The following is a 23,682-nucleotide window of genomic DNA, read 5'->3' as shown; positions in this document are numbered from 1 at the left end:
ATAATTATATAATAATAATAAATAAATAATAAAAACTTTAGGTTTAGTGAATGAAGCAAGATACAACAGTATTTACCATGGAATCCCCTATGTGTAAAGTTCCCGGAGAAACATACAAGGAAATGGAGACAGCGGAGTAAAGGTGTGTACAGGTCCTCGGTGGGTTGAAATGAGATAGAAAGAAAGGAGATTTTGTTAGAAGTCTGAATGCTTGAATTTGTCACCTTAGTTTTTATTTTCTCTAAATATGATTGTTTTTCTCTTCTCTCCCCAATATTTCTGCCACAGTTTATGTTCCAGTTAAATATCAGTTAACTTCAGAGACCCATATAAGCAAAGCAGGCAAAAACACCACAATCTAAAACATGAACAGCTTTGGACCTCAGAAAAGTGTATTAAAATAGTTTCCAGAATTGAAAGAAAAAATATGAAATTACTGGAAGCAAAATGATCAAGAACAACAACAAAATGATTTTAGTTTAAAAAAAAGCCTTCTCCTTAAGTATGTTCATCATATATTATCACTTGATTTTGAAGAACAGTCCTTCCAGATAAATTGGGCAGGGATGGTTATCATTCTTTTTTTTTTTTTTTACTGATTCAGATATTGAGGGGAGAGTGCGTTGGTAACTTGCTCAAAATTAGGTGTTTCCTCAAAACCATTCCCAGAAGACAGGTTGAACTCTGAGAGCACTGTGTTTCTCAGTGGACTGTATGTATTGAAAAATGTGTGCTGTCAATCCGCAGAAACATATGTTTACATTTAACTCAACACTGGGATCTGAGGTAAAATCCATTAATCTAAAAGGAAATCGCCAATGCGATTTTATTCCACTAATTCATTCTGACCTATTATTTACAAAAGACTCAGAAACCAAATTCAAAAATTAATTCAACATATAGGAATTTCTATTCATAGTGTACCGAACCTAAATTTTTCTTTTAGGGCTGCTGGGTTTATTGTCTTTTGGGGTGGTTTTCTTTTGTTTTGTTTTGTTTTAATCTAATTTTAAAAATATATCAGTGACATCATAAAGGTTCAATGTAAAAACTTTTGAACATTCTTATGTTTTCATCTTATTCAAAACAAACAAACGAACACTCTTACTAAGGACATTCTAAGTAAAAGCTTTGTCTCCATGCTTGAAGTTTAAAGAAAAGATAGCACTTTCAATAAATTATAGGTACTTACAGATTTTTCACACACTTTTTGCCTAGAACCCAGTGGGAGGTAAATTTAGTTCTAGAAAAGGGATCAGGTCTGAAAGCAGTCTTTTGAGTTGCTAAAACTCCCCTGGAGAAGTTCTGAGGAGAGATTGTAGACATAATCGTTGATACAGGTCAAATTTACTAATTTTCTGTTCATTCTGCCATCTGTGACACCTAACTTTTAACACACATCATTATGCAAGATGATTGTTTTGATGTTTGGCTACATAACAAACCAGCCAAAATTTCACAGCTTAAAACAACCATTTGATTACTCCTCACCGTTCTGCATGTTAATTGGGATCGCCCAGGTAGTTCTAGGCCAGAGCTGTCACTACTGGGGCCACAGCTACTGGGTGGCTCTATTGGGCTGGAACATCTAAGATGACGCACTCACATGGCTGTTGGTTGATGCTGGCTGAAGGCTGGGAGCTCAGCTGGGCATGTTGACCGCAGCACCTCACATGGACCCTCAGGTGGCTTGGGCTTTTCACCGATGGCAGCTGGGCTCTAGAAGGCAGAGTTTGAAGAGTGAGTGTTCCCAGAGGACAGAAGCAAAATCTGCTGGTCAGTGCTCTAAAAGGCTAAGCCTAGAACTGGCACAGTGTCACTTCTGCCATTATCTATTACTTAAGCAGTCACAGGATGAGACTAGATTCAGGATGAGGGAAAATAAACTCTACTTCTCAAAGGAAAGCATTACAAAGAAATGGTGGCCATCTTTAATCCACCAAACCTCTTGTCAATAAATCAAGCTATGGATTACATAAACAGTGTTTTGAGGAAGAACATTTCTTATGCCTTCCATTTCTTCAATCTTTATCTCAATAATGTTATATGGCAAATAATGCCACATTCCTAATCAACCTATAGTCCACATTCTATGCTTTTTTTAAAATTGGAGATTGTTTACTTCTTTCTGTAAGGTACAACCTTAAAAGCACAATTTTAGCAACCATATTTGTTCCTTCATACAGGTTTTCCTTTCCCATTTACTTTCATGAAAGTAAAGTCAGAGCTGCCAGAATTTCTTTCAGATCGTAAAGAAAGATCTCTCTACCACTAGGCTATGTTTCCCCTCTCCAACAGCTACATCCCACACAGAGCATTAAATGTGAACCTGGATGACCTCCTTCATTATTTATTCCCGATTTCTAGCCTCTGCATGGTAAAATTATAACTGAGTGGGAAGCAATTTCTGTTCAGTTTAAGAATCTGTTGAAGTCATTCAAGTAACTTGCCCATAGCAACAGAGAGAAGCTACAATGTCATACTTGCAGCTTAATACTGAGCTCTGCAAATTGCACAAACATAATTTCCTTTTCTTTTTCACAAAGATGAGCAGTTCAAGTGTCAGAGCAGGTATGTTCATGTATGAGCAAACTCAATAAACAAAGTTATAAATGATAAATCTAAATTAAAGATTTAGTGTCTTCCCTTTCATTAACATTTACCTCTTATTGGGAAATTCAATTTTAAAAAGTCCACCGAACTGTTATGTGTGTAGTGTAGAGGAACTTATTATATGACACAGCACCTACTCTATGACTCTGTACTGACCCTATGACTGTCTTGATTGCTGTAGCTGTGGAGTGAGTTTTGAAATCAGAAGGTGTAAGCCCTCCCACTTTTTTCTCCTTCAAGATTGTTTTGGCTATTTGATGTCTTTTGCATTTCCATATGAATTTTAGGATCAGATGTCTCTTGCACTTCCATATGAATTTTAGGATCAGCTTATCCTTTTCTGCAAAAAAGGCAATTGGACATTTCACAGGGCTTGCATTTAATCCGTAGATAATTTTGGGGGGTTACTGTCATTTTAATAATATTAAGTCTTTCAGTCCATGAACACAGGATGTCTTTCTATTTATTTAGATCTTTCATTTTTTAAAATAATATTTTGTGGTTTTTAGTGTACAAATCTTATATTTCCTTGATTAAATTTATTCCTAAGTATTTTATTCTTTTTGATGTATTGTGAAGGGAACTGCTTTGTTAATTTCATTTTCAGATTGCTCATTGCTGTGGTATAGAAATATAACTAATTTTTGTATATTGTACACTGATCTTGAACACTGACACTTTGCAGAGCTAGTTTATTTAAAACTAAAGCTACTATTGTTTTAGTGAATTCTTTAGGGTTTTCTGTATATAATATCATGTTTTCTCCAAATAGAGATAATTTTATCTCTTACTTTCCAATCTAGATGTCTTTTAATTCTTTTTTTTTTTTTTTGACTAATTTCCCTGGCTAGAACCTCCAGTACAATGTTGAATGAAGTGGCAAAAGCAGACATACTTATCTTGTTCCTGAAAGCTTTTAGTTTTTCATCATTAATCATGATGTTTGCTGTGGGTTTTCAATAGTTGGCTTTTATCATTTTGAGAAAGTTCCCTTCTATTCCTAGTTTGTTGTGTGTTTTCATCAAGAAATAGTATTGGATTTTGTCATATGCTTTTTCTGCATATATTGAAATGGTCATGTGTTTTCTTTCCTTTATTCTATTAATATGATGTTACTTTGATTATTTTTGCAGGTTGGACCAATCTTGCATTCCTGAGAAAAATTCCACTTGTAATGGTATATAATTATTTTTAATGCTGCTGGAATTAGTTTGCTAGAATTTTTTGAAGATTTTTGCATCTATACTCACAAGGGAGATTGGTCTGTAGTTTTCACTTCCTGTGATGCTTTTTCCTGCCATTGGCATTGGGGTAATACTGGTCTCATAGAATGAGTTAGGAAGTGTTCTGTCTTTCTCTGTTTTTTTTTTTTTTTAATATCATGATGTTTTATTTATTTATTTATTGGCTGAGACGTGTATGCCTTTTTTTTTTTTTTTTTTTTTTGGCTGTACTGTGCATCATGAAGGATCTTAGTTCCCTGACCAGGAATCGAACCCGAGCCCCCTGCATTGGGAGCGCAGAGTCTTAACCCTGGACCGACAGGTCTAAACACTGGACCGCCAGGGAAGTCCCCTCTTTCTGTTTTTTGAAAGAGTTAGTGAAAGGTAGGCATTAATTCTTCTTTATGTACTTGGTAGAATTTATCAGTAAAGCCCTCTGGGCCTACACTTTTCTTTTTTGGCATTTGTTTGATTACTAAATCAGTCTCTTGTAGTAAGATTTTGTATTTCTCCTTTAGTTTAGAACAATGTCAACTTAATTTCAATAATATATAAAAACATTGTTCCTGTGTATCTCCATCCTCCACCTTCATGCTGTTATCAGAAATCACATCTTTATCCATTGTGTGCCTGTTATCACAGATTTATAATTATTGATTTATGCAATTGTCTTTTAAGTCAGGTAGAAAAAATGAATTACAAACAAAAACACATTTATACTGTCTTTTATATTTACCTAGGTAGTTAGTTATCTCTATCGGTGTTCTTTATTTCTTCATGTGGATTTGAATTACTGTGTAATGTCTTTTTATTTCAGCCTGAATGACTCCAACAAACATAACTTTAGCAGTTGTTCCGGGAGAGGTCTGCTAGTGACAAACTCTCATAGTTTTTGTTGATCTGGGAAAGTGTTAATGTCACCTTCATTTTCAAAGGATAGTTTGGTCAGATATAGATTTCTCAGTTGAAAGTTTGAACATGTCATCCCATTGCCTTCTGGTCTCCATAGTTTCTAATAAGAAACCACTGTTTATCTTATTGAGCATCTCTTACACATGATGTATCATTTCTCTCTTGCTGCTTTCAAGATTCTCTTTGTTTTTGGCTTTGGACAGTTTGATTATGATGTGTCTAGGTATGGAGTTTGAGTTTATTCTACTTAGAGTTCATTGAGCTCTACAGATAAATGTTTGTCAACAAATTTGGGAAGTTTGGACCATTATTTCTTCAAATATTCTTTTTTGCCCTTTTCTGTCTAGTCTCCTTCTGGGACCTCTCTTATGATTGTCAGTACATTTTATGATGTTCCACAGGTCTCTGAGGTTCTGTTCACTTTTCTTCATTCTTTTTTCTTTCTTTTTCTGGGACTTGGTAATTTCAATTGTGAAGTTCACTGATTCTTTCTTCTGCTTGCTCAAATCTGACCTGCTGTTGAGACCTTCTAATGAATTTTTCATATCACTTATTGTACTTTTCAATTCCAGAATTTCTATTTGGTTCCTTTTTGTAACTTCTTTATTTATATTCTCTATTTCATGAGCCATCAGTCTCATCCTTTCCTTTAGTTCTTTATTCATGGTTTCCTTCAGCTCTTTGAACATGTTTAAAATAGCTAATTTAGAGGTTTTGTTTAGATAGTCCAATGTCTGAGTTTTCTCTGAGATACTTTTTTTGTTTCTTTGCATGCATTGTAATTTTTTCGTTGAAAACTGAGCACTGTGAATCTTATAATGAGGAAACTCTGGAAATCAATTTCTCTCCCTTCCAGTCCCCCAGCTAGGTTTGTTGATGTTGTTGATTATTGTCGTTGTTGTTTAATGATTTTTCTGAACTAATTTTGGAAAGTATGTATCTTTTGTCATGTGTGACCGCTGAAATATCTATTCTATTAGGTTAGTAGTTAGCTAATGACTGGACAGAGATTTCCTTAAAGTCCTGGAGCCACAAAATAGCCCAGTCTTTGCCAAGAGGTTTGCCTTCAATACTAAACCACGAAGTTTAAAACTCTACCTTAGCTTTTATCTTCTGCTTCCACAGAGCCTTAAGAGCCAGAGTTAAGAGCTGGCACATAACAATCACCACGACAATAACTGATCCCTCACTGCTAAATCAAGGATGTACAGTGCCTAAGAAAGGTTTTATTTCTACCATTCAGAATAGACTGGAGTTGCTTTAGCACTTAATTTTCAAAGTACTTTTGAATAACTTATGAAATTGTTATGTTCCCATATAAAGGACTCATACCTTTTGTATATCAATGTTTTTATCTGATTGTGAAAGCAATACCACCACAGCATTCTTTTTCTAATCCACGATTTCCAGTTTTTTGCTTTTATTAACATTGCTGCAATGAATATCCTTGCAACATGAACTAAATTTACAAATTTCCAAGAATATCTGTAGGATAAATGGCTATGGGAAATTCAACGTAAAATGGCATTTGTAATTTTGATAGGTATTGTCCATTTGTCCTTTATATACATTTTGCCACCTTTCATTCTCTTCAGCAATATGAGATGCTGTTTTGTCACACCCTAGTAATTTTAGTAAATATTTCTTTGGCCAATCTAATAGATGAAAAATGGTATCTTAGTGTAGTTTTGGATTTGCATCTTTGCGAGTGTGTTTCAGCATCGTTTCATCTGTTTAATGGTCATTTGTATTTCCTCTTCAATTAGTTGTTTCTGCTTATTCATTGCTCCTTTTCTGGTCTTTTTGACTTGTAGGAGGAGTTCTTTAAAAATCAAGGATAATAGCAGTTTAACTATAACATAAAATACTTTTCCAGGATCATCTTTTGAGTTTATTTATGATGAGTTTTGGCAATGTATTTATTTATTTTTGTGTGGTTGAAAGTATCAGATTTTGAGTCATACTTAAAAAGACTTCCCCAATTTCAAGACTTTAAAAAAATCTCATGTTTTATCTTAGTAATTTTTTTCATTTAAATTATTAATCTATCTGAAATTAATTTGGATAAAAAATTAGAGCTAGGGAGCCAACATTTCCCCTAAATGACCACTCAGTTATCTCAACACATTTTATCAATAATCAAATTATCTTTGCTGATATGAAATAACATCCCTTCATATACTACATTTCCAAATGCTTTTAGACCCAGTTTTGGACTTTCTAACCCTGTGATCTATCTGGCTATTCTCATGCGAATATGATTTTTTTAAAAAATTTCAAGGTATACAGTATACTTACTTCAGCAGAATATTGAATAACCCAAATCTTTATCATCACAGAAGGAAATGTTGGTATGTAGAATTAAATATAAAATTGCATCAAAAATTTAATGGTCACAATTTTATTATTAAAAATGTTTTAGTAATCAAATTTTAGAAGTTTAACATTATAATGTAGAGAAATAGTTTGTCAGTATCACCAGCAGCTAGATAGTTCCTGTCTACTCTACTATATGTAATCCATCATACAAAATTGATGTTCACTTCAACTAAACAAACTGAACTTTCTTTTTTCTTTTTTGGTCTGCTCTTCCAGTATAGGTTACCGATGATGGTGATGTTGCTTTTTTTCCTTTCAAACAAAAACTAAAATATGCATTTATTTCCCCCACAATTTCTGGACTTGAAGACTTGACTTATGGTGGTGATGATATTTCATTGACGCTATATCATGAAATAAGATACTTTCAGAATAAGATTCAGGAGAACACTTAATACCACTAACATTAAAAAAAAATTTGTTTTTTGCACACCAGAATGTAATTCAGGAAAAAAAGCTTTTACACTAATGTCTTCTAAAAGGAATTTTTACTACAATTCATAATTTGTGAAAATCTAAAAAATTCTCCTCTTCAATTATTGAAAATGGTTGGAAGACCACAGCACTCTTTTCAATGACATTGTTATTTAAATTCTTAGTTTCTACACACTCAAAACTAGAAAATTGCCTCATTACAACATTCTAGCCAAGTCTTTTGTTTTGAAATTTGATTAATGGAAAAAACATGTTTTGAACACTTGGTTTTTCTCTAAGACTTATTTTTCTTATTATTATTTAGATTCTTTATTATATCTGGCTTCAAGATTATCTATCAAAGATGTCATTGTACATGATTTTGGAGTTTTTGTCATCTCGATTCTACATGGAGCAAAATTAACATCTTTTTTTTAAAATTTTATCTTAAGAAGATTTGAAGATTTCTCAAAATGAACTTTTTCTTGAAGGAAGCTTGTTCTAAATGGAATCAAACAAATAAAACTTAAATGAAGCTCTTAAAGAATAACTTATTGTTATGAATACTAAGTAGTAGATTAAACAACCCTACAATGATCAGAAGTCTGCAACTGAGAAGCCCTTCTGCTACTAACAGCAACGTTCTTGGGTTCAAAAAATATTCTGAGCTTTCTCTGACCAATAATGTAAGTAGATGTGGTATTGGAGTGTGTATTCATTTCCTAGGGCTACTGTAACAAAGTATCCCAAGTTGGGTAGCTTTAAACAACAGAAATTTATTGTCTATAGTTCTGGAGACTGGAAGTCCAAAATCAAAGTTTCAGCAGTGCCATGCTCCCTCCAAAACCTGTAGAAGAATCCTTCCCTGATTCTTTCTAGTTTCTGGTGGTTTGCTGGCAATCTGTGGTGTTCCTTTACTTGTAGCTGTCAAGGAACTCCAATTCTCTGTCTTCACATGGCATTCTCCCTGTCTATGTCTTTATGTGGCCATCTTCTTATGAGGATACCAGTTATATTGTATTGGGAGGCCACCCTATGCCAGCACCTCATCTGAACTAATTACATCTGTAACCATACTATTTCCAAATAAGGTCACATTCTGAGGTGCTGGGGGTTAGGACTTCAACATTTCTTTTGTGGGGGACCTAATTCAATTAATAACAGGGTGCATCTGCCCTAAGTTCCTAATTCTGATGCATCTCTGGTTTAAAAAATAAATCTTGGAAATATGGTTGGTTATATAGCTGTTCCTTGGTAAAATTTTCACTGCTGTTTCCTTCCTATCTTTTTTTTTTCTGATATCTTTGTATAAATTCTGATCTGGTTATAAAGTTCTGACATAGTTAACAATGTGATTTTTCTTAAAAATGCCAAATTATCTTGGTATACATCAAAATGCTTTTTCAGAAGCAAGCGATCATGGTTATTAAATAGGACAATGATTTTGAATTCAACGTATAATGCCTCATTTTTATTTCAGACTTATTCTTTAAAGAGTTAACATTAATTTCCTGTAAACTAATGCTGCTTTAGAAATAATGAACTACAACTTTTTAAAGTGACTTATAAAACTAATGTTAGAACAGAGTTAACAAACTATGGCATATTGGATATTTTATTTAAAACATGGGGCCTGGGAACAGAAAGAAAAATTACATTTAAGGACCTAGCAGGATTTGGCTAAATTTCTTCTCTATATAAGCAGACTGAGTGGGTGCAGAAGCTCGTAGGTAATTCCATGTGACAGACCTATTTCATTTTCTCTTTCAAGTTCACCATTAACCTTGGTTTTAAAGGAACAAGAAGGCTTCAAAAATGTACTTACAAATATGTCATTTAGTAAAGGTTAAAAGACAAACTCTTTCATAATATGCAGTTCCAAAAATATCACTACTTGAAGTAGCCATTTGGAAGCTTGTCCAGATCCTTAAGAAGAAAATAAATATCGCTCCCCTTCTTTACCTGTTGATTTAATATATTACATGGGGAATTAAAGAGAGCAGAAAACTTTTAGTTGTCTCCTTTGAACTGTAAGTAAGGATTTTGGTGCTGACATTCCAATGGTAGCACATGCCTGCGCATGACCATTGATTTGAGTAAAGTCTTAGTTATCACATCAGATTCTGTCTGGCACCCACAATTCAGGATAGTCTTAAATAACAATGAATTAAAGAGCTGGGTACAGGAGTGGGTTTCATATACTCTTGATTCAGCTTAGGTTGGTTCATCCTAGAACTATCTTAAAATTTACAGGAAGTAAATTCTTCTTTGGGGTCCTTCATTGAGTCATGTGAAAGTCTGCTACAGAGTGAAGTGTTCATTTCATGTTCCCTTTATAGGTAAATTAAAGTGTATGGTGACAAAACATTGAAATATTATAATATATAAAGTAAAATCATAGGAACATAATATTTTCAAGTTAACATTGATTTACCAATCAGTCTTCATTTTATACTGAGATGGGTCTTTAAATTTTTGAATATAAGTTGATTTTTGGTTAACAGTGACCATTATTTTAGAATATAATATGCTTAGCTTTATATGTATTTAAGGAAGGGCTCATTTATCTATCCTGTCATCAGTTCCTATTTTAATCATAATTCCTTTCTTTGAAGAGACAACTATTATACATATTACACATCAATTGCAACAGGCAATGAATTTATCATTAATCACCTTGTTAAACAGAATTGAATAGAAATATGCTCAAGTAGTACAACAAAAAATACCTAGAGTATATATTCAATTTTTAAAGGTGTTATACTACAAAAATTAGATTCTACTCCCAGCTATTATAATCATTCTGAGGCAAACTGGCTCGAAAGTACTACAGTACTTTACAGTACTAAATTTCCATAAGAGAAAAAAATTTGGAGAGTATCTCAGTTTGTAATGAATAAAAGAAATCCTCAGAATTTCATCTCTAAACCACAGACAGCAAAGCATTTCATTGAATTGAAATTGAAGCCAGGTTCAACCCATGTTATTATGACTTCACTTAAAGCAATTACTGTATTTCTTTAAAGTTCTGTAGGCTCTCAAATCACAATTTAACAGTATGACTAAAGCTATACTAAATACTCAAAAGCAAAGTTTTCTTAAAGGGAGGGAAATGGCAGGTATAAATTTAGCATGGTTCACAAAGATCAACAAAATAATCATACTACTAAAAGACAGCATCACATGTTAACTTAGAGTGAACATAAAATTCGTAATATATAAACACTTCAACCTCTAGAGCAGGTTTGGCAGTGGGAAGAAGATTGAAAGATAATTAGTTTGATTTGGGAAATGCTAATGGACTAGTAGGACAATGCCAGATGGTATTCAGATGACTTTTCAGAGGCAATAGATTGATTTACTAATATGTATGTAGTTCTAGCAGTATTTTTTTTTTTTTTTTGCAGTACACGGGCCTCTCACTGTTGTGGCCTCTCCCGTTGCGGAGCACAGGCTCCGGATGCGCAGGCTCAGCGGCCATGGCTCACAGGCCTAGCCGCTCCACGGCATGTGGGATCTTCCCGGGCCGGGCACGAACCCGTGTCCCCTGAATCGGCAGGCGGACTCTCAACCACTGCGCCACCAGGGAAGCCCTCTAGCAGTATTTTATATGTAACTCTAACCTATATCATCTACATTCCTACCTCCTCATCCCACCATACACACAAAACTTGGAGAATCAGAAATAAAAAGAATAGTGGTTTTCTATACTCAAATTTCAAAACAAAATCCAGTTTTGGAAAAGAAATGGGTAGTTCATATGATTTCACATGTGGATAAATCCTGTTCTTTAAATTGCACAATTGTTTATTCTTGAAGACTGGCAAGAGTGAGCAGCAAAAATTCACCCCATGCGAATGGAGATGTACATTTTAAACTCTGAGCTGAATAAGTCCAGCTATTAATCTTAGGAAAGTTAACTGACTTAGCAAGTAAACTAATATATGCAAGATCCAAGAAGAGCCAAATTATAAGTGATGTTATTAAATGTAGTAAACATTAAAGATCATTCAAAGCAGCTTTTATTTTTTTAAGTATTACGTTTTAAATGGAAATGTTCCTCTTCATTTCAGTGGTAGTATAGGGAACATACTGACCAATGTAAAATGAACTGTACCGTAAAACTGTAAACATTATCTAAACAGCTCAAGTCAGCCTTGACCAATATCCACAGGTCTAGCTTTTCCCTGAGGCAATTATAATCAGGAACTTGGTATTTAGCTGTACAAAGTCTTTAAATTCTTAATACATATTTTTATATAACTGTTGCTATACTGCTGCACAGTATCTCCTAGAATGGATATTCAATCGTCCATTTCATTTTTCCACTACAGATAAACATTCAGATTAACGTTTTTGCATGTCTATCCAATCAATGCTGCAGTGAACAAGCTCCTCCATATTCTCCTTTGTACACAGAAGCAAATGTTTACCCAGAGTTGATAGTAAGGGCAAATGCAAATTAAGGGCAAATGCAAATTAAAAGTATTAAGAGGCTTGATTCTCCCTGTGGAAAATAAGGGAAGAGACTCTCCCTGCCTGTGCTCTACCTTTTTTCTGAGAGTATTTACACTTGAAAACTTGTAAGTTCTTTCTCTGTCTCTTTGGAATGTATGTAAATCATTTTTAAAGCTAAACGTCTCTCATCAGCTTGCTCAAGGGCCTAGGAGCAATCTCTTTGAAATGTGATCGTCAAGGAAGACAGGGTCCTGTCTCCCAGTTTCTGTGGGAGGGGGAAGCCTAACTTTGGTGGAAGCCTCATGCCAACTTGTAAAACTTCCTCCTGCCATAAAGACATAAGAGGTTTATTTTTCCTTTGGATAAACTCAGTTAGCTAATGCAAATGGTCACCCCAGTTATTAAGTGAATTGAAGATTCGCTATGTGTGAAAAATGGGGCTGATAAGCCCTCTTATCTGAGGACTAGTTATTGTGTACCTTGAGAACACGCATGGAACGGGTCGGATCTGCTGGGCTATATGAAAGGGTAAGACTTTTTCCTGTTTTTACAATCTCTTAGCATATTGCCTGTGACAATCACGTTCTGGTTTCATGCTTATTCAATAATAAGTGCTTTCATTCTGGTCTAACTTTGTGGGGAGGTTTTCTGGGTTGGGAGGAGGTTGTGTTCTTAATTCTATTTCCCCACCAACAGCAGTTCCACTTCTAGGCAAGATGTGGACTAAAAGTGTAAAGTGAACAACAACCCGTGAGGGAAAACTCAGAGGTATTTATCAAGACAGATCTAGTTAACAGCAGATTATGAATATCTATTTTCCTATATGTTCATCCAAATCAGAGATATAATCAAACTCATACATTTTTGGTGAATTTTCCTGGATACTAAGATTTGACACATGAATTGCCTCTTCTGTAAGTGCTGGTTTTACATTATTTGCTCATTTTTACTCATTGTCTTATAGAGTGCTTATTTTTATTATTTGACTTATTAACCCTCCCCCAACTGAATGAATTACAAATATTTTCTTTGCTGTAATTTGTAATAATTTTACTTATATCATCTTGCTATACAAGATATACTGATATAACCAAATGTATCTATGTTTTCCTCTTTGGCTTTAAGCATTTGAGGATTTAAAGATTTTCTTAGCCCAACATCAAAATTTTTTCATACATACTAAAGTTTTTGTAGTTTTATTTCTTGTTTTCACACTTATTAATTTACAGATTGTATCATTTTGGAGAACAGTGTAATAAAGATATGACACAGAGATTATGACTTCCTTTTTCCAAATGGCTTCACTACCTGTAGGTTAGTCCAGCCTGTCAGAACCCTTAGGTCTCCATTTTCTGCAGTGGACGAAAGTGAGTTTATTCTGTGGGTCCACTGTTTAAGGAGTTCAGACTTTTGAACAACACTGATTTATAAATGGAAATGAAAATGCTCTATTTTAAGCATGTTCATGATTTATGTAAAAACATAGATTTCAAACTAAATAACACTTTAACTATTGCTACCCACTCCACAGGGTTTTCAAAATGGACATCACCAGATTTTTTTTAAAGCAGATTTCTAAGCTCCATTCCCAGAAAACTATTTAAGTGTGAAGTGAGGCTGAGGAGTTTTTATTCAGCAATTAAGTGAATAAGGAATATCAAAGTATTCTCTTCTTTCCTTTAATCATTTATGTAGCTTACCCTTGTAGGGGAGCAAAATTTGCGACCCCCAAAATATATCTCTTTGGCATGAGGATGACGTTAGGCTGATTATTTTTAAGAAACCCGAGACTCAGGAAGTCTTTTTTACCTCCCCCTTAACTGACTAAAAGAATTTAGACATAGGGCCTGCTGCTTATTTCTGCACCTGAGATAGCTACAAAGAACATGGGCCAGGTGTGGTGGGGCACTCAGCAGAGCCTGAAGACCAGATTCCTCTTTGTGTCCCACTGTCCCTGCATGGCAGAGCAAATACTTGTTTACCAAGCATTTTCCATCTTCGAGTGAATTGCTTTCCTCCCCTTTGAAGTCACAAACCCCTACCCCCTTCTCTTTCTCTCAGATGGTAGATAAGCCTCAATTGCTCAACCTGTCCTTGGGTCTCATTTTTCTTTTGGGGCCCTGTATGTATGCAATTAAATTTGATTTTCTCCTGTTAATCTGTTTCATGTCAACTTAATTCTTAGACCAGCCAGAACAACCTAGAAAGGGTAGAGGAGAACTTGTCCTTCCCCAACACCCTCACTTCAAGTTTCATGTTCAAGTTGCAAAAATAAATTATAGTGAGAATTTAGGAGTAAAGCAAAACAGTTACTCAGTTTTACTTCTAAAGTGTAGGAAATAATAAATAGAATACACTACCTCACACTGACATACAGAACCCTGAGTGTTTATAGAAAAAAATTATTTAAGGTGCTGTCAATCCTTAAAATTATTCTAAGAGAAGAAAACAAATATGGTAAAGATGGGCAAAGAAAGTGCAATACTACTGATTCTGAATCCACTGCTCAATCAATGTAAACATGATGAATTTCCTGTAAAAAATAAAACTCAGTATATGAAAAAAGAACATTCTATCTTTCAATGACTACCTAGAATAAGCTTTATATTTCTAACATTTTGGTTTTGGCACAGATATTTCATAATACTTACACTATTGGACTCTGGAATTTAAAAAAGGTTAAAAAGTTGTACCTACTTTGTACCTAGACTAGAAAAAAATTTAAAGTATGACACATATGTTTCCTAGAAAGCAAGATTTAATGCATGATTTTTAAAAACTTAAGAGGGTTGTATTAATTAAATTAGTATTACTTAAATCAGGGTCTGCTTTCTATTCCTTGGCCTCAGGAAAATCTGATTCTACAGAGAATACGTGTCCAAAGAGGTTAAAGAGTTGATTTACTTAAATATATAAACACAAACACATCTGATTCCTAGCCAAGGCTCAGGTTTAACATGAGAAGGGCAAGCTACATTTTATAGCCCATGATAGTTACTACTTATTCTCAGAGTTCACCTGTGAGAGCAAATGCAATTTGCTAGTCTTTTTTTTTTTAATAGGATTTCTAGTCTTTTTTTCCCCTGCTCAATAAATGTACAGATGTTTCCTATCCAAGTTCATACTTAATGTACAAGACCTCATTTTGCATTGTCTTTGGTATGTCACAGATACTTTTAAATTTCCTTTGAAAGGGATAAGTTGGACCTTTCACATGATATCATTAACCCCCTTAAAAATAAAAGGCAAAAGTGAACAGACACATATTTTTCTAAGGCAGAAAAGTATGCCCATATTACCTTTCTAGAACTACATGAATTCAAAACAAAAGTTGCAGTCAAAATATTTATTCTTTTCCTTAATTGGGTTAAATGACAATACAAATATTGTGAGCCTGCTTTGTTTCTCACGTACTATACTTTAAATGTTCAAAACTTTGTATAAAACCACACATGACCTAATTTCTTTCACAATGTCTACTATAGAAACTTCGATTTAATTGTATATGTTTTGAAATAAATTCTCTCCTTAACCATTATTATTACAGATTTGAAAAGGCTGGTTACAACTGCAACAGTAATATCTATCAGGCTCTTAGTTATAAACAAACACACAGGAAGAAGAAAGGAGAGAAGGGACTAGGGAGAGAAAAGAAGAGATGTTCATTTATATTGTTTCCAACTGGTACCAACCAGATCAGAGTACCACTGTGGTGTGAGTGCTTCCTGAGTCATTAGGAAGGGGATTTTAATGTATTTAAGGGGAATAACCACGTCACACTAGCCAGGACTAGTTAAATCACAATATTTAAGGATAACAATTTTACATGAAGTACCAAAGTTTTGACTAGAAAAATAAATTGCTAAACAGAAACTTCCAGCTTTCTGTGGCTAAAAGGGTCTAAAAGCCTCCCTCGAACTTGAGGATAGGATACAGGAGACAAAAATACAGACGCATGAAACTACAGTGAGGCGGCAGGGAAAGTTTATTACCAGCCCAGTGTTCACACTGAAAGCCACAACTTCCAAGTCTTAACAAATCCTGAAGAACTGTCATTTTAAAAGATGTTAAAAAGAACATAAACATTATCCTGAATATGATGGCAACAACAACAGAAGCCTAAGTGTTCACAAGTGAAGGGGCAGAGCCACTGGCGGGACTCCTTCACCAGTGTCCCCTTTCATCACAGGCTCCCAGGGGTGCCATCCTTGTTATTTTAAGGCACAGCCCTGAAGATTCACAGAGCAGCATATCCACCATCCATGATCCCGTCTCAGGAATTTGCTTCCAACCGAGCATCCGCAGGAGAGAAGCAGACGCTGAGTCAGCAACACTGGGATTTGTTCTCTTTTTTCACGGTCTCCTCATCCAGTTTAATTCTGCCGTCGTTTTCTTCATTAGGGAAGCTTTGGTGGTTGGCAAGAATGTTCTCCACTAGGAACCGGGATGCTTCATCTATGTTTATGTTATCCTGTAGTGCAGAAACAACCAGGATCAATTCTCACGATCAATATTCTTAGAGGAAAGCATTAGAGTATTACCAGGAACTAGGAAAGTTGGTCAGAGGGGGCATTATAAGTACGCCAGCTCCATCTCCTGCTCCAATACTGAAGTGTTTGCTAAGAGTTCAATGTTACTGAGTAATGTGACTGAGACACTCTTCTTTTTACAAAGGATCACACTCTTTCTGATGTTCTGTTTTTGTGTGTGTGTGTGTGTGTGGTACGCGGGCCTCTCACTGCTGTGGCCTCTCCCGTTGCGGAGCACAGGCTCCGGACGCGCAGGCTCAGCGGCCATGGCTCACGGGCCTAGCCGCTACACGGCATGTGGGATCTTCCCGGACCGGGGCACGAACCCGTGTCCCCTGCATCGGCAGGCGGACTCCCAACCACTGCGCCACCAGGGAAGCCCTTATGTTCTGTTTTTTAATGTTTTAAACTTTTGCCACTGAGGTCCAATGAACTATCTCCAAGGTAAATGAGTCTTCATCCTGCCGCAAGTTGCCAGCCACATAAGTGAAAGCACAGAGATAAAAACAATGTTGTGGGTGTGATGCCCGTTAAGGATGCTCTAAGGAATCACCAGCTATCACAACATTTGTGTGACTGATTCATAAGCTGTCATTCAATATATGATATGTGACATATAGCAAAAACTGTGCTTCTTTTTAAAAGTATTTAACTTTTCCTTTTAAAATAATTTCAGATTTACAGAAACGTTGTAAAAGTAGTAAAAATTCCTATATATTCTTCACCCATATTCCTCAGACATTAACATCTTAGGTAACCAGAGTATATCAAAATCAAGAAATTAGATGACAGTACTGTGCCAGCATTACTCTATCAACCTTGTTCGAATTTCATCAGCTGTCTCACTGTCCTGTTTCTGATGCAGGTGAGCAGCTGTATTTCGCGATCTGTCCCCTTGGTCTCCTTGAATCTGGAACAGGTCCTCAGTCTCCTTGCCTTTCATGACCTTGACACTCTTGGAGAGTCCTGGCCAGAGACTATCCCTCAGTTTGGATCTGTCTGATGTTTCCTTATCATTAAATTCAAGTCACACATTGTTGGCAGGAATAAGACATACATGATGTGCCCTCTTCAGTGTATGAGGAGGCATACTTGCTTGAAGTCATGTCTGCCAGGCTTCTCCACTGAAGAGCTACTATTTTTCACTTTGTCCTCAGTACAAATATGTAAATATCCTGTTTTTCACCATACCTTTCCTTACTCATTTTGGTATCAATTAATTTTTCCCTAGAACAATTATTACTGTTGTGTTTAATGGTGACTGTCTATTTCCATCATTCCTTCTCCATTTATGATTTGGAATTCTACTGTTAGGAAGAGCTTTCTCTTCTCTCCCATTTATTCATTTGTTTTTTTCATATCATGGATTATTATTTTATTCTGTGTATTAAGTCCATTACAATAATTATTTATTTTGTTGCTCCAATTGTCTTAGGTTTTGGAGCTCCTATAAGCAGGCTCCTGGGTCTTTTTGACGCATCTCCGTCACTTGGTGAGCGTTTCCTCAGCTTCCGGCACGACAAAATATCTCAGGCACATCTTTACTGTCCTTGTCCTAATAGTCCTGAAATCAGTCATTTCTCCAGGGAGACTCAGTCCTTTTTATTGGATAACAGTATTTAAAAACCAAATTCTAAGGACTTGCAAAGCTCACTGGTTCTGTGCTGTCATTGCTTCTAATCCTCTTCAGCAGACACACCTAGTAAATACGTATGTATCCATACACATATTGGTATCTGCTTCTGTGTTTAGCTGTTTACACATATGCGTATGTGTACATGTGTGTGTATGCACACACATATACACAATACAGAATTTACATATGTGTGTGTGTATATATATACATATATATGGACTTTTCCAATTCCAATCCGATACCACGAGGTTCATTCTAGCCTTCTCCCTTATTTCTCAGACAGTGAGAACTCTGCAAGACCTCTGCTATTTATTCAGGTATCTTTTCTAGCACCAACACAAACTTTTTTTTACCTCCACTCCCAAGATAAGCATTAACTTTAATTAAAGTATTGATCTTTAAATGCCCAAATGTCCCTCAGTCCCCACCATCCCCATTATACCAAATAATTATAATCTTCTCTTACTGCATTTAATGGTTATTGATGAGGAACAGAAAGTCCCACATTGTAATTAGTCACACATTCTCATATTGGAAATCCATTATTTTCCATAAAGGTGAAAAGATGAAGCTCATGAATTCAAACTTGCCTTTTGGCTGTGTTTGTATCAGAATTCAGATCACTGGTATTCTAGCAGAAATCAGATTTGAAGTTAGCTGCTGGCCAGCTCAGAAGCATAGGTATTAGTGACACTTGGGCAGTACTTTAAGCCTTGACTAAAATTTTTAACAAAAATTTTATATTACTGTTACTCTCTTGAAATACTCCTGGTTTACCACTAAGGAAATTTTGCAGTAGCTGGTTCTAATATATTCGTAGGAAGGCACAGAACATATGAATGTTTTTCTTTTCACCTCCACATGTAACCCTGTCCATAGATATCATGAAGCTGATGACTTATACAGTCTCAGGTGACAGGCCACATGATACTATTGTTTATGAATCTTCCTTCTAGACTCTGGGGAGAAATTTAGATTTATTACCTGAATGATTAATTCAAATAAAACCAGAAGAGGAAATTTTATCTGTAATATATTCATCTTCTCCACCAAATCTCATGCTCTAATAAACACTTACACATACCACTAATTTTTTTCTAACAAAGCTGGGAAGTAAAGCAAATCCCCACAGGTGCAGAGAGCAGACAGAGGGCATGGCTTCCAAAACAAGTGTCTCTATAAAAAGCCTTGCCTTCTGCAATCTCTTCCTTCCTGTTTGGCTAAGTGCTCATGCAGCAACTCTGGTCTTCATCTCTCTTCCACTACTACTTTTTATTTATGAAACTAAATTTTAAGATACTAGAATATATTTGTTTAAACAAATAGCCTTTAGCTTAGGAGTAAACACTTCTGTCTTCAGCAGACACTATTTTTTCCAATGACCCCACCATCACAATATTTTCAGAGCACTTTTTGTGTAGTCTCCCATAGCTTTGCTTTCATTATTCTGATCACCAGTGGCAGCAAATAATCTTCCACTTTTAGGATGGGTTTCTGGTAAAGCTAAAAGTAATAAGTAAGTAGGTCATTTGAAAAAACAATGCACGTTTTTTTGATATATACAAGAAATTCACAGAAGGCATACTAAAAGCAGGAACTGTGTTAAGATTATATCAAATTCATGGTTTTGAGTTTGCCATCACAGAATTTTGCTAATAATTCATCACCCTCTCGTGTCTGATTGTTATTGGACCTCTAAAGTGAAACTTCCAGTGCACATAAGCCCGCTCCAGCACAATATTTTGTGCTTGGTATTGTCACCTTTGCTTTCGTGTATATTTAGACTGTTAAGATTTTCAACAGCCAACGTGTTTTTGTTTTTCTTCAAAAAACATTTTATCCAGCTTCCCATAATGGCTGAAAGAAAAAATTCTCACTCTACTATTCATGAAGAAGTATGTCACAAATGTTGATAATTTCCTCTTGTTCAAATTTTCCTACACATTTGATCTAAAACTCTTCAAACATCATCTGAATACATCTTCTCTCTGACCTTTTCAATGTCTGTTAGTCCTGCACATGACTTACATCTTCACTAGGGACAACTATGTCCCTAAGTTTTACTAAGCCTTCTATAAAACTCAAAAATAGTTGTGCTTGACAATATACCTCATACCCCACAAATTCCAGGTACATGAAAAGTACATTTAAGGACTCAAACTCATAGAAAATGTCATTTGTTCTTTGCTCTAATAATAGTCATTTTTATTTTAATGTAAAATCTGCCCTTCTGTTCACCTCTCCACTAGCCAATTCTGAAAGCATTCCTGCTGCTGAGTGAAAGAAGCTATAACATATCCATGCTACGCTGCACCTTTTACTAGGTTTCCAAAAACCACTCAGGTAAATCCATCTAAATACTTGCAAGTTACAGGTCAGATTTACGAATTAACAGCAGAGCAGATAACAAACGCACAGCAGAGCAGATAACAAACGCACAGCAGACCTCACCTTTGCAGAGGTTTCAAACCATCCAGTGAAGCCATGTTCTTTGCAAAACTGGTCCATCTCGGGAGTATTCTGGCCACTGTCTTTTTTCTGGTCACATTTGTTAGCTAAGAGGACAGCAGGAATAGGGTTGCCGTTTGGAAGATGGACTTTACTATCCAGATCACTTTTCCATTTTAAAACGGCTTCAAACGTGGAACCTCTCGATATATCAAAGACAACGAAAGCACCAACAGCTTCTTTGTAATATACTCGGGTCATGTTGCCAAACCGTTCCTGTCCTAGAAATAAGTATAATAAGAGATTAAAAACTTATACTTCGGACAGAGGCGATATTTAGTTATAATCCTTTTGACCCTAAGAATAATGCTATAAACACATATCTGTCATTCCACAGCACCATAAACTGGTAGGATTGAGGACATACACACAGAACCACGAACCACAAAGCAGAAGCGGCTGATCATGCGGTCCGAGTACACAGTTACCCAGTTTTATGTTCTGTGCATGTACCCCACATTCTCCATAAACACCGAGATGACAGCTCGTAAAGCTACAGAGTCCATCATTTCCCCCTCCACTCTTCTTGGTCTAAGAGAAGAGAGGTACTAAAGGAAAAAAGAAAGTTGGGAGTGGAGGGAAGAGACAAGAATAGAAGAAAATAAGACTTGCAGGAAGGAGATAAGTGTGGTGGGTAAAATGCTAGTCAAAAAGATTAGGACTGAACATGAGATAAAGGAACTCATGTTCTTAACTCCTCTTTCCTTCACGTCTCCAGCCAAACCCGCTTTCGATTCAAAATGCAAGACTGCTCTCCTCTAAGAAGGCAGACATGCAAACCCACTATTTTACGGTTTTCCCCTTTAATTTAGAATAGAGGGTGGGGTGCCAAACTAGTAAACGTACAGAAATCCAGAAGTTATAAAGAGCTATTAAGCTCTAGTGGCTTTTGTTTTTGTTTTGTTCATAGAATCACCTATAAATCCCTTCAAATATTTCTTTTTACCAACCATGTTAAAGCATATTCAAGTCTGTATTCATATTAACTTTCTTATTAAAACATAAGAAAACCAGAAATGTATGTGGTAAGGCATTTTTGAGGAGGACCTTGTGGCTTAGAATATCCATTTCCTTAGGTTTCAGAGCCAGGATTCGAAGCTCCCTCAGCAGCAGAGGGTGTGCTTTCTAACATCACCATATGTGACAAATCAAAACAGTGCCAATTACACTGTTAAGCAAATGAAAAGTAAAGGCACAAACTGGGAGAAAAAAAAAATACAGATCCTATATCTGATTAAAAAAATTTGTACTCAGAATATAAAGAGCTCTCAAAACTCCAAAGTAAGATTAAAAAAATTTAATAAAGTAAGCAAAAGATTGGAACAGTTTACTGAAGAATTTATATGATGATAAATAAGCATAAGAAATTATGCTCAAAATTATTAACCATTGGGGAAACGCAAATTTGAACCACAATGAGCTGATCCTTTATTCCCACAACAATGGCTATAATTAAAAAGTCTGACTATACCAAGTGTTGGTGAAGATGTGGAACAACTGGAGCTCTCATATACTGCTGGTAAGACTAATACTTTAAAATAGTACAACCACGTTGGGAAACAATTTGATACTTTCTTAAAAATGTAAACATATACCTACCATACAACAAACCCATTCCATTCCCAGGTATTCGCAAACAAAATGAAAACACACGTCTATAAAAAGGCATGTTCATGAATGCTCACAGCAGCTGTATTTTTAATAGCCCCAAACTGGAAGCAACCCAAATGTCTATTTACATGCTAATGAATAGACTATGGTATATCCATACAATGGAATACAACTCAACAATAGAAAGGAAAGGAACTATGGATACAAGTAACAGCATGGATGAATCTCAAAACAATTATGCTGAGTCAAAAAAGCCAGACCAAGGAGAGAATAGCTAATACTATCAGTCCCTTTATATCAAATTCTAAAAAATCAGAAACTATAGTGATGCAGTAAGAGAAAGCAGATCAATGGTTGCCTTGGGCAAGGCAGGAGGATGGATTACAAAAGGCCTATTAGAGCAAATAGCTTTCAGGTGATGAAAATATTTGCAATCTTGATTACAGTGATGTTTCAAAAGGGTATACATATGTCAAAACTTATAAAATTGTACAGTGTATTGTATGTTAACTATACAACAATAAAGTTATAAAAAATAATACCTACCTCATATGGTTACAGGAAGGGTTAAATGTAAAATGCCTGCCTGGATATATTTAGGCAAACTATAGCTCATGTCAAATCCAGCTAAATAAAATTCTAGAGAATAGCCATCCTCATCCGTTCATGTATTATATGCCTGTTTTCACTCTATAATGGCAGAGTTGCATAGTTGCAACAGAGACTAAATGGCTCACAAAACCTAGAACAATTGCTATCAGGAAGTTTACAGAAAAAATTTAATGATTTCTGTTCTAGGGGGTTAGGAACAGTCTATACCTTGAACTGGAAGTGGTATATAAAAATTCATGAAGGTATACACTTAAGGTATCTGCATGTAGGTTATACTTCAAGTTCAGAGTGTAAAAAGCCACGTCATAGTAAACACTGAATAACTATTAGCTAAGAATTATCATTAAGTGCTCAATAAATGTATTGCACGATGAAAGCCTGAGTATCCTTTTGTAAATCGTGCTGATTACACACAGCAAAGCCTTAAACTATTAGCTAGTTATGTGTTGTGCCTTGTAGTGGTGAAAACAGCTTGCAGAGGAAAATGAACTTGAGGAAAGCACAACTGTACTAGAGAATCGAATAGCAAGCACCCAACAGTCAAGTTACCCCAGGAAATAACTTTCTCTGCCTAAATCAGCCAATTGTCTTTAGAGATCTTTAGGGGTCATCAAAGTCCCACCCAGCTCTCACTTCTGATGTTTTAGGTTTCTATATTATAAATTTAATGCTAAAATGATTTTCTAAAGATTCTGCAATCACCAAATCTAGAAAGCAATGGGGATCATGACCTAGCATCACAAGGCCAAGTCCATGCACTTAGCTTATTCTCCAAAAGAATAATAAA

At 35.5% G+C, this 23,682-nt stretch overlaps 1 protein-coding gene across 4 annotated transcripts in view; it reads right to left on the bottom strand.

The window, feature by feature from the left end:
- Nucleotides 1-23,682, bottom strand: part of RAB32 (RAB32, member RAS oncogene family) — a 36,260-nt gene continuing 12,578 nt past the window's right edge. Inside the window, exons 2-5 of one of the 4 annotated variants that reach the window (XR_013830755.1) lie at nt 20,616-20,893; nt 1,607-1,719; nt 1,193-1,305; nt 1-155 (exon numbers count right to left, since the gene is read on the bottom strand). Coding sequence is in view for 3 of the 4 variants with exons in the window: in XM_079939189.1 (XP_079795315.1) it covers nt 16,324-16,470; nt 20,616-20,893 (425 nt within the window). In the remaining variant the exon portion in view is untranslated. Of the gene's footprint in view, nt 1,720-15,343; nt 16,471-20,615; nt 20,894-23,682 lie in introns of those variants that run through there. The other 3 variants (XM_079939190.1, XM_079939191.1, XM_079939189.1) reach the window with 3 other exon arrangements.

Source organism: Stenella coeruleoalba, assembly GCF_951394435.1.
Source record: "Stenella coeruleoalba genome assembly, chromosome: 12".
In the NCBI taxonomy this organism is placed as follows: domain Eukaryota; kingdom Metazoa; phylum Chordata; class Mammalia; order Artiodactyla; family Delphinidae; genus Stenella; species Stenella coeruleoalba.
This window is presented reverse-complemented; position numbering and strand designations above follow the sequence as displayed.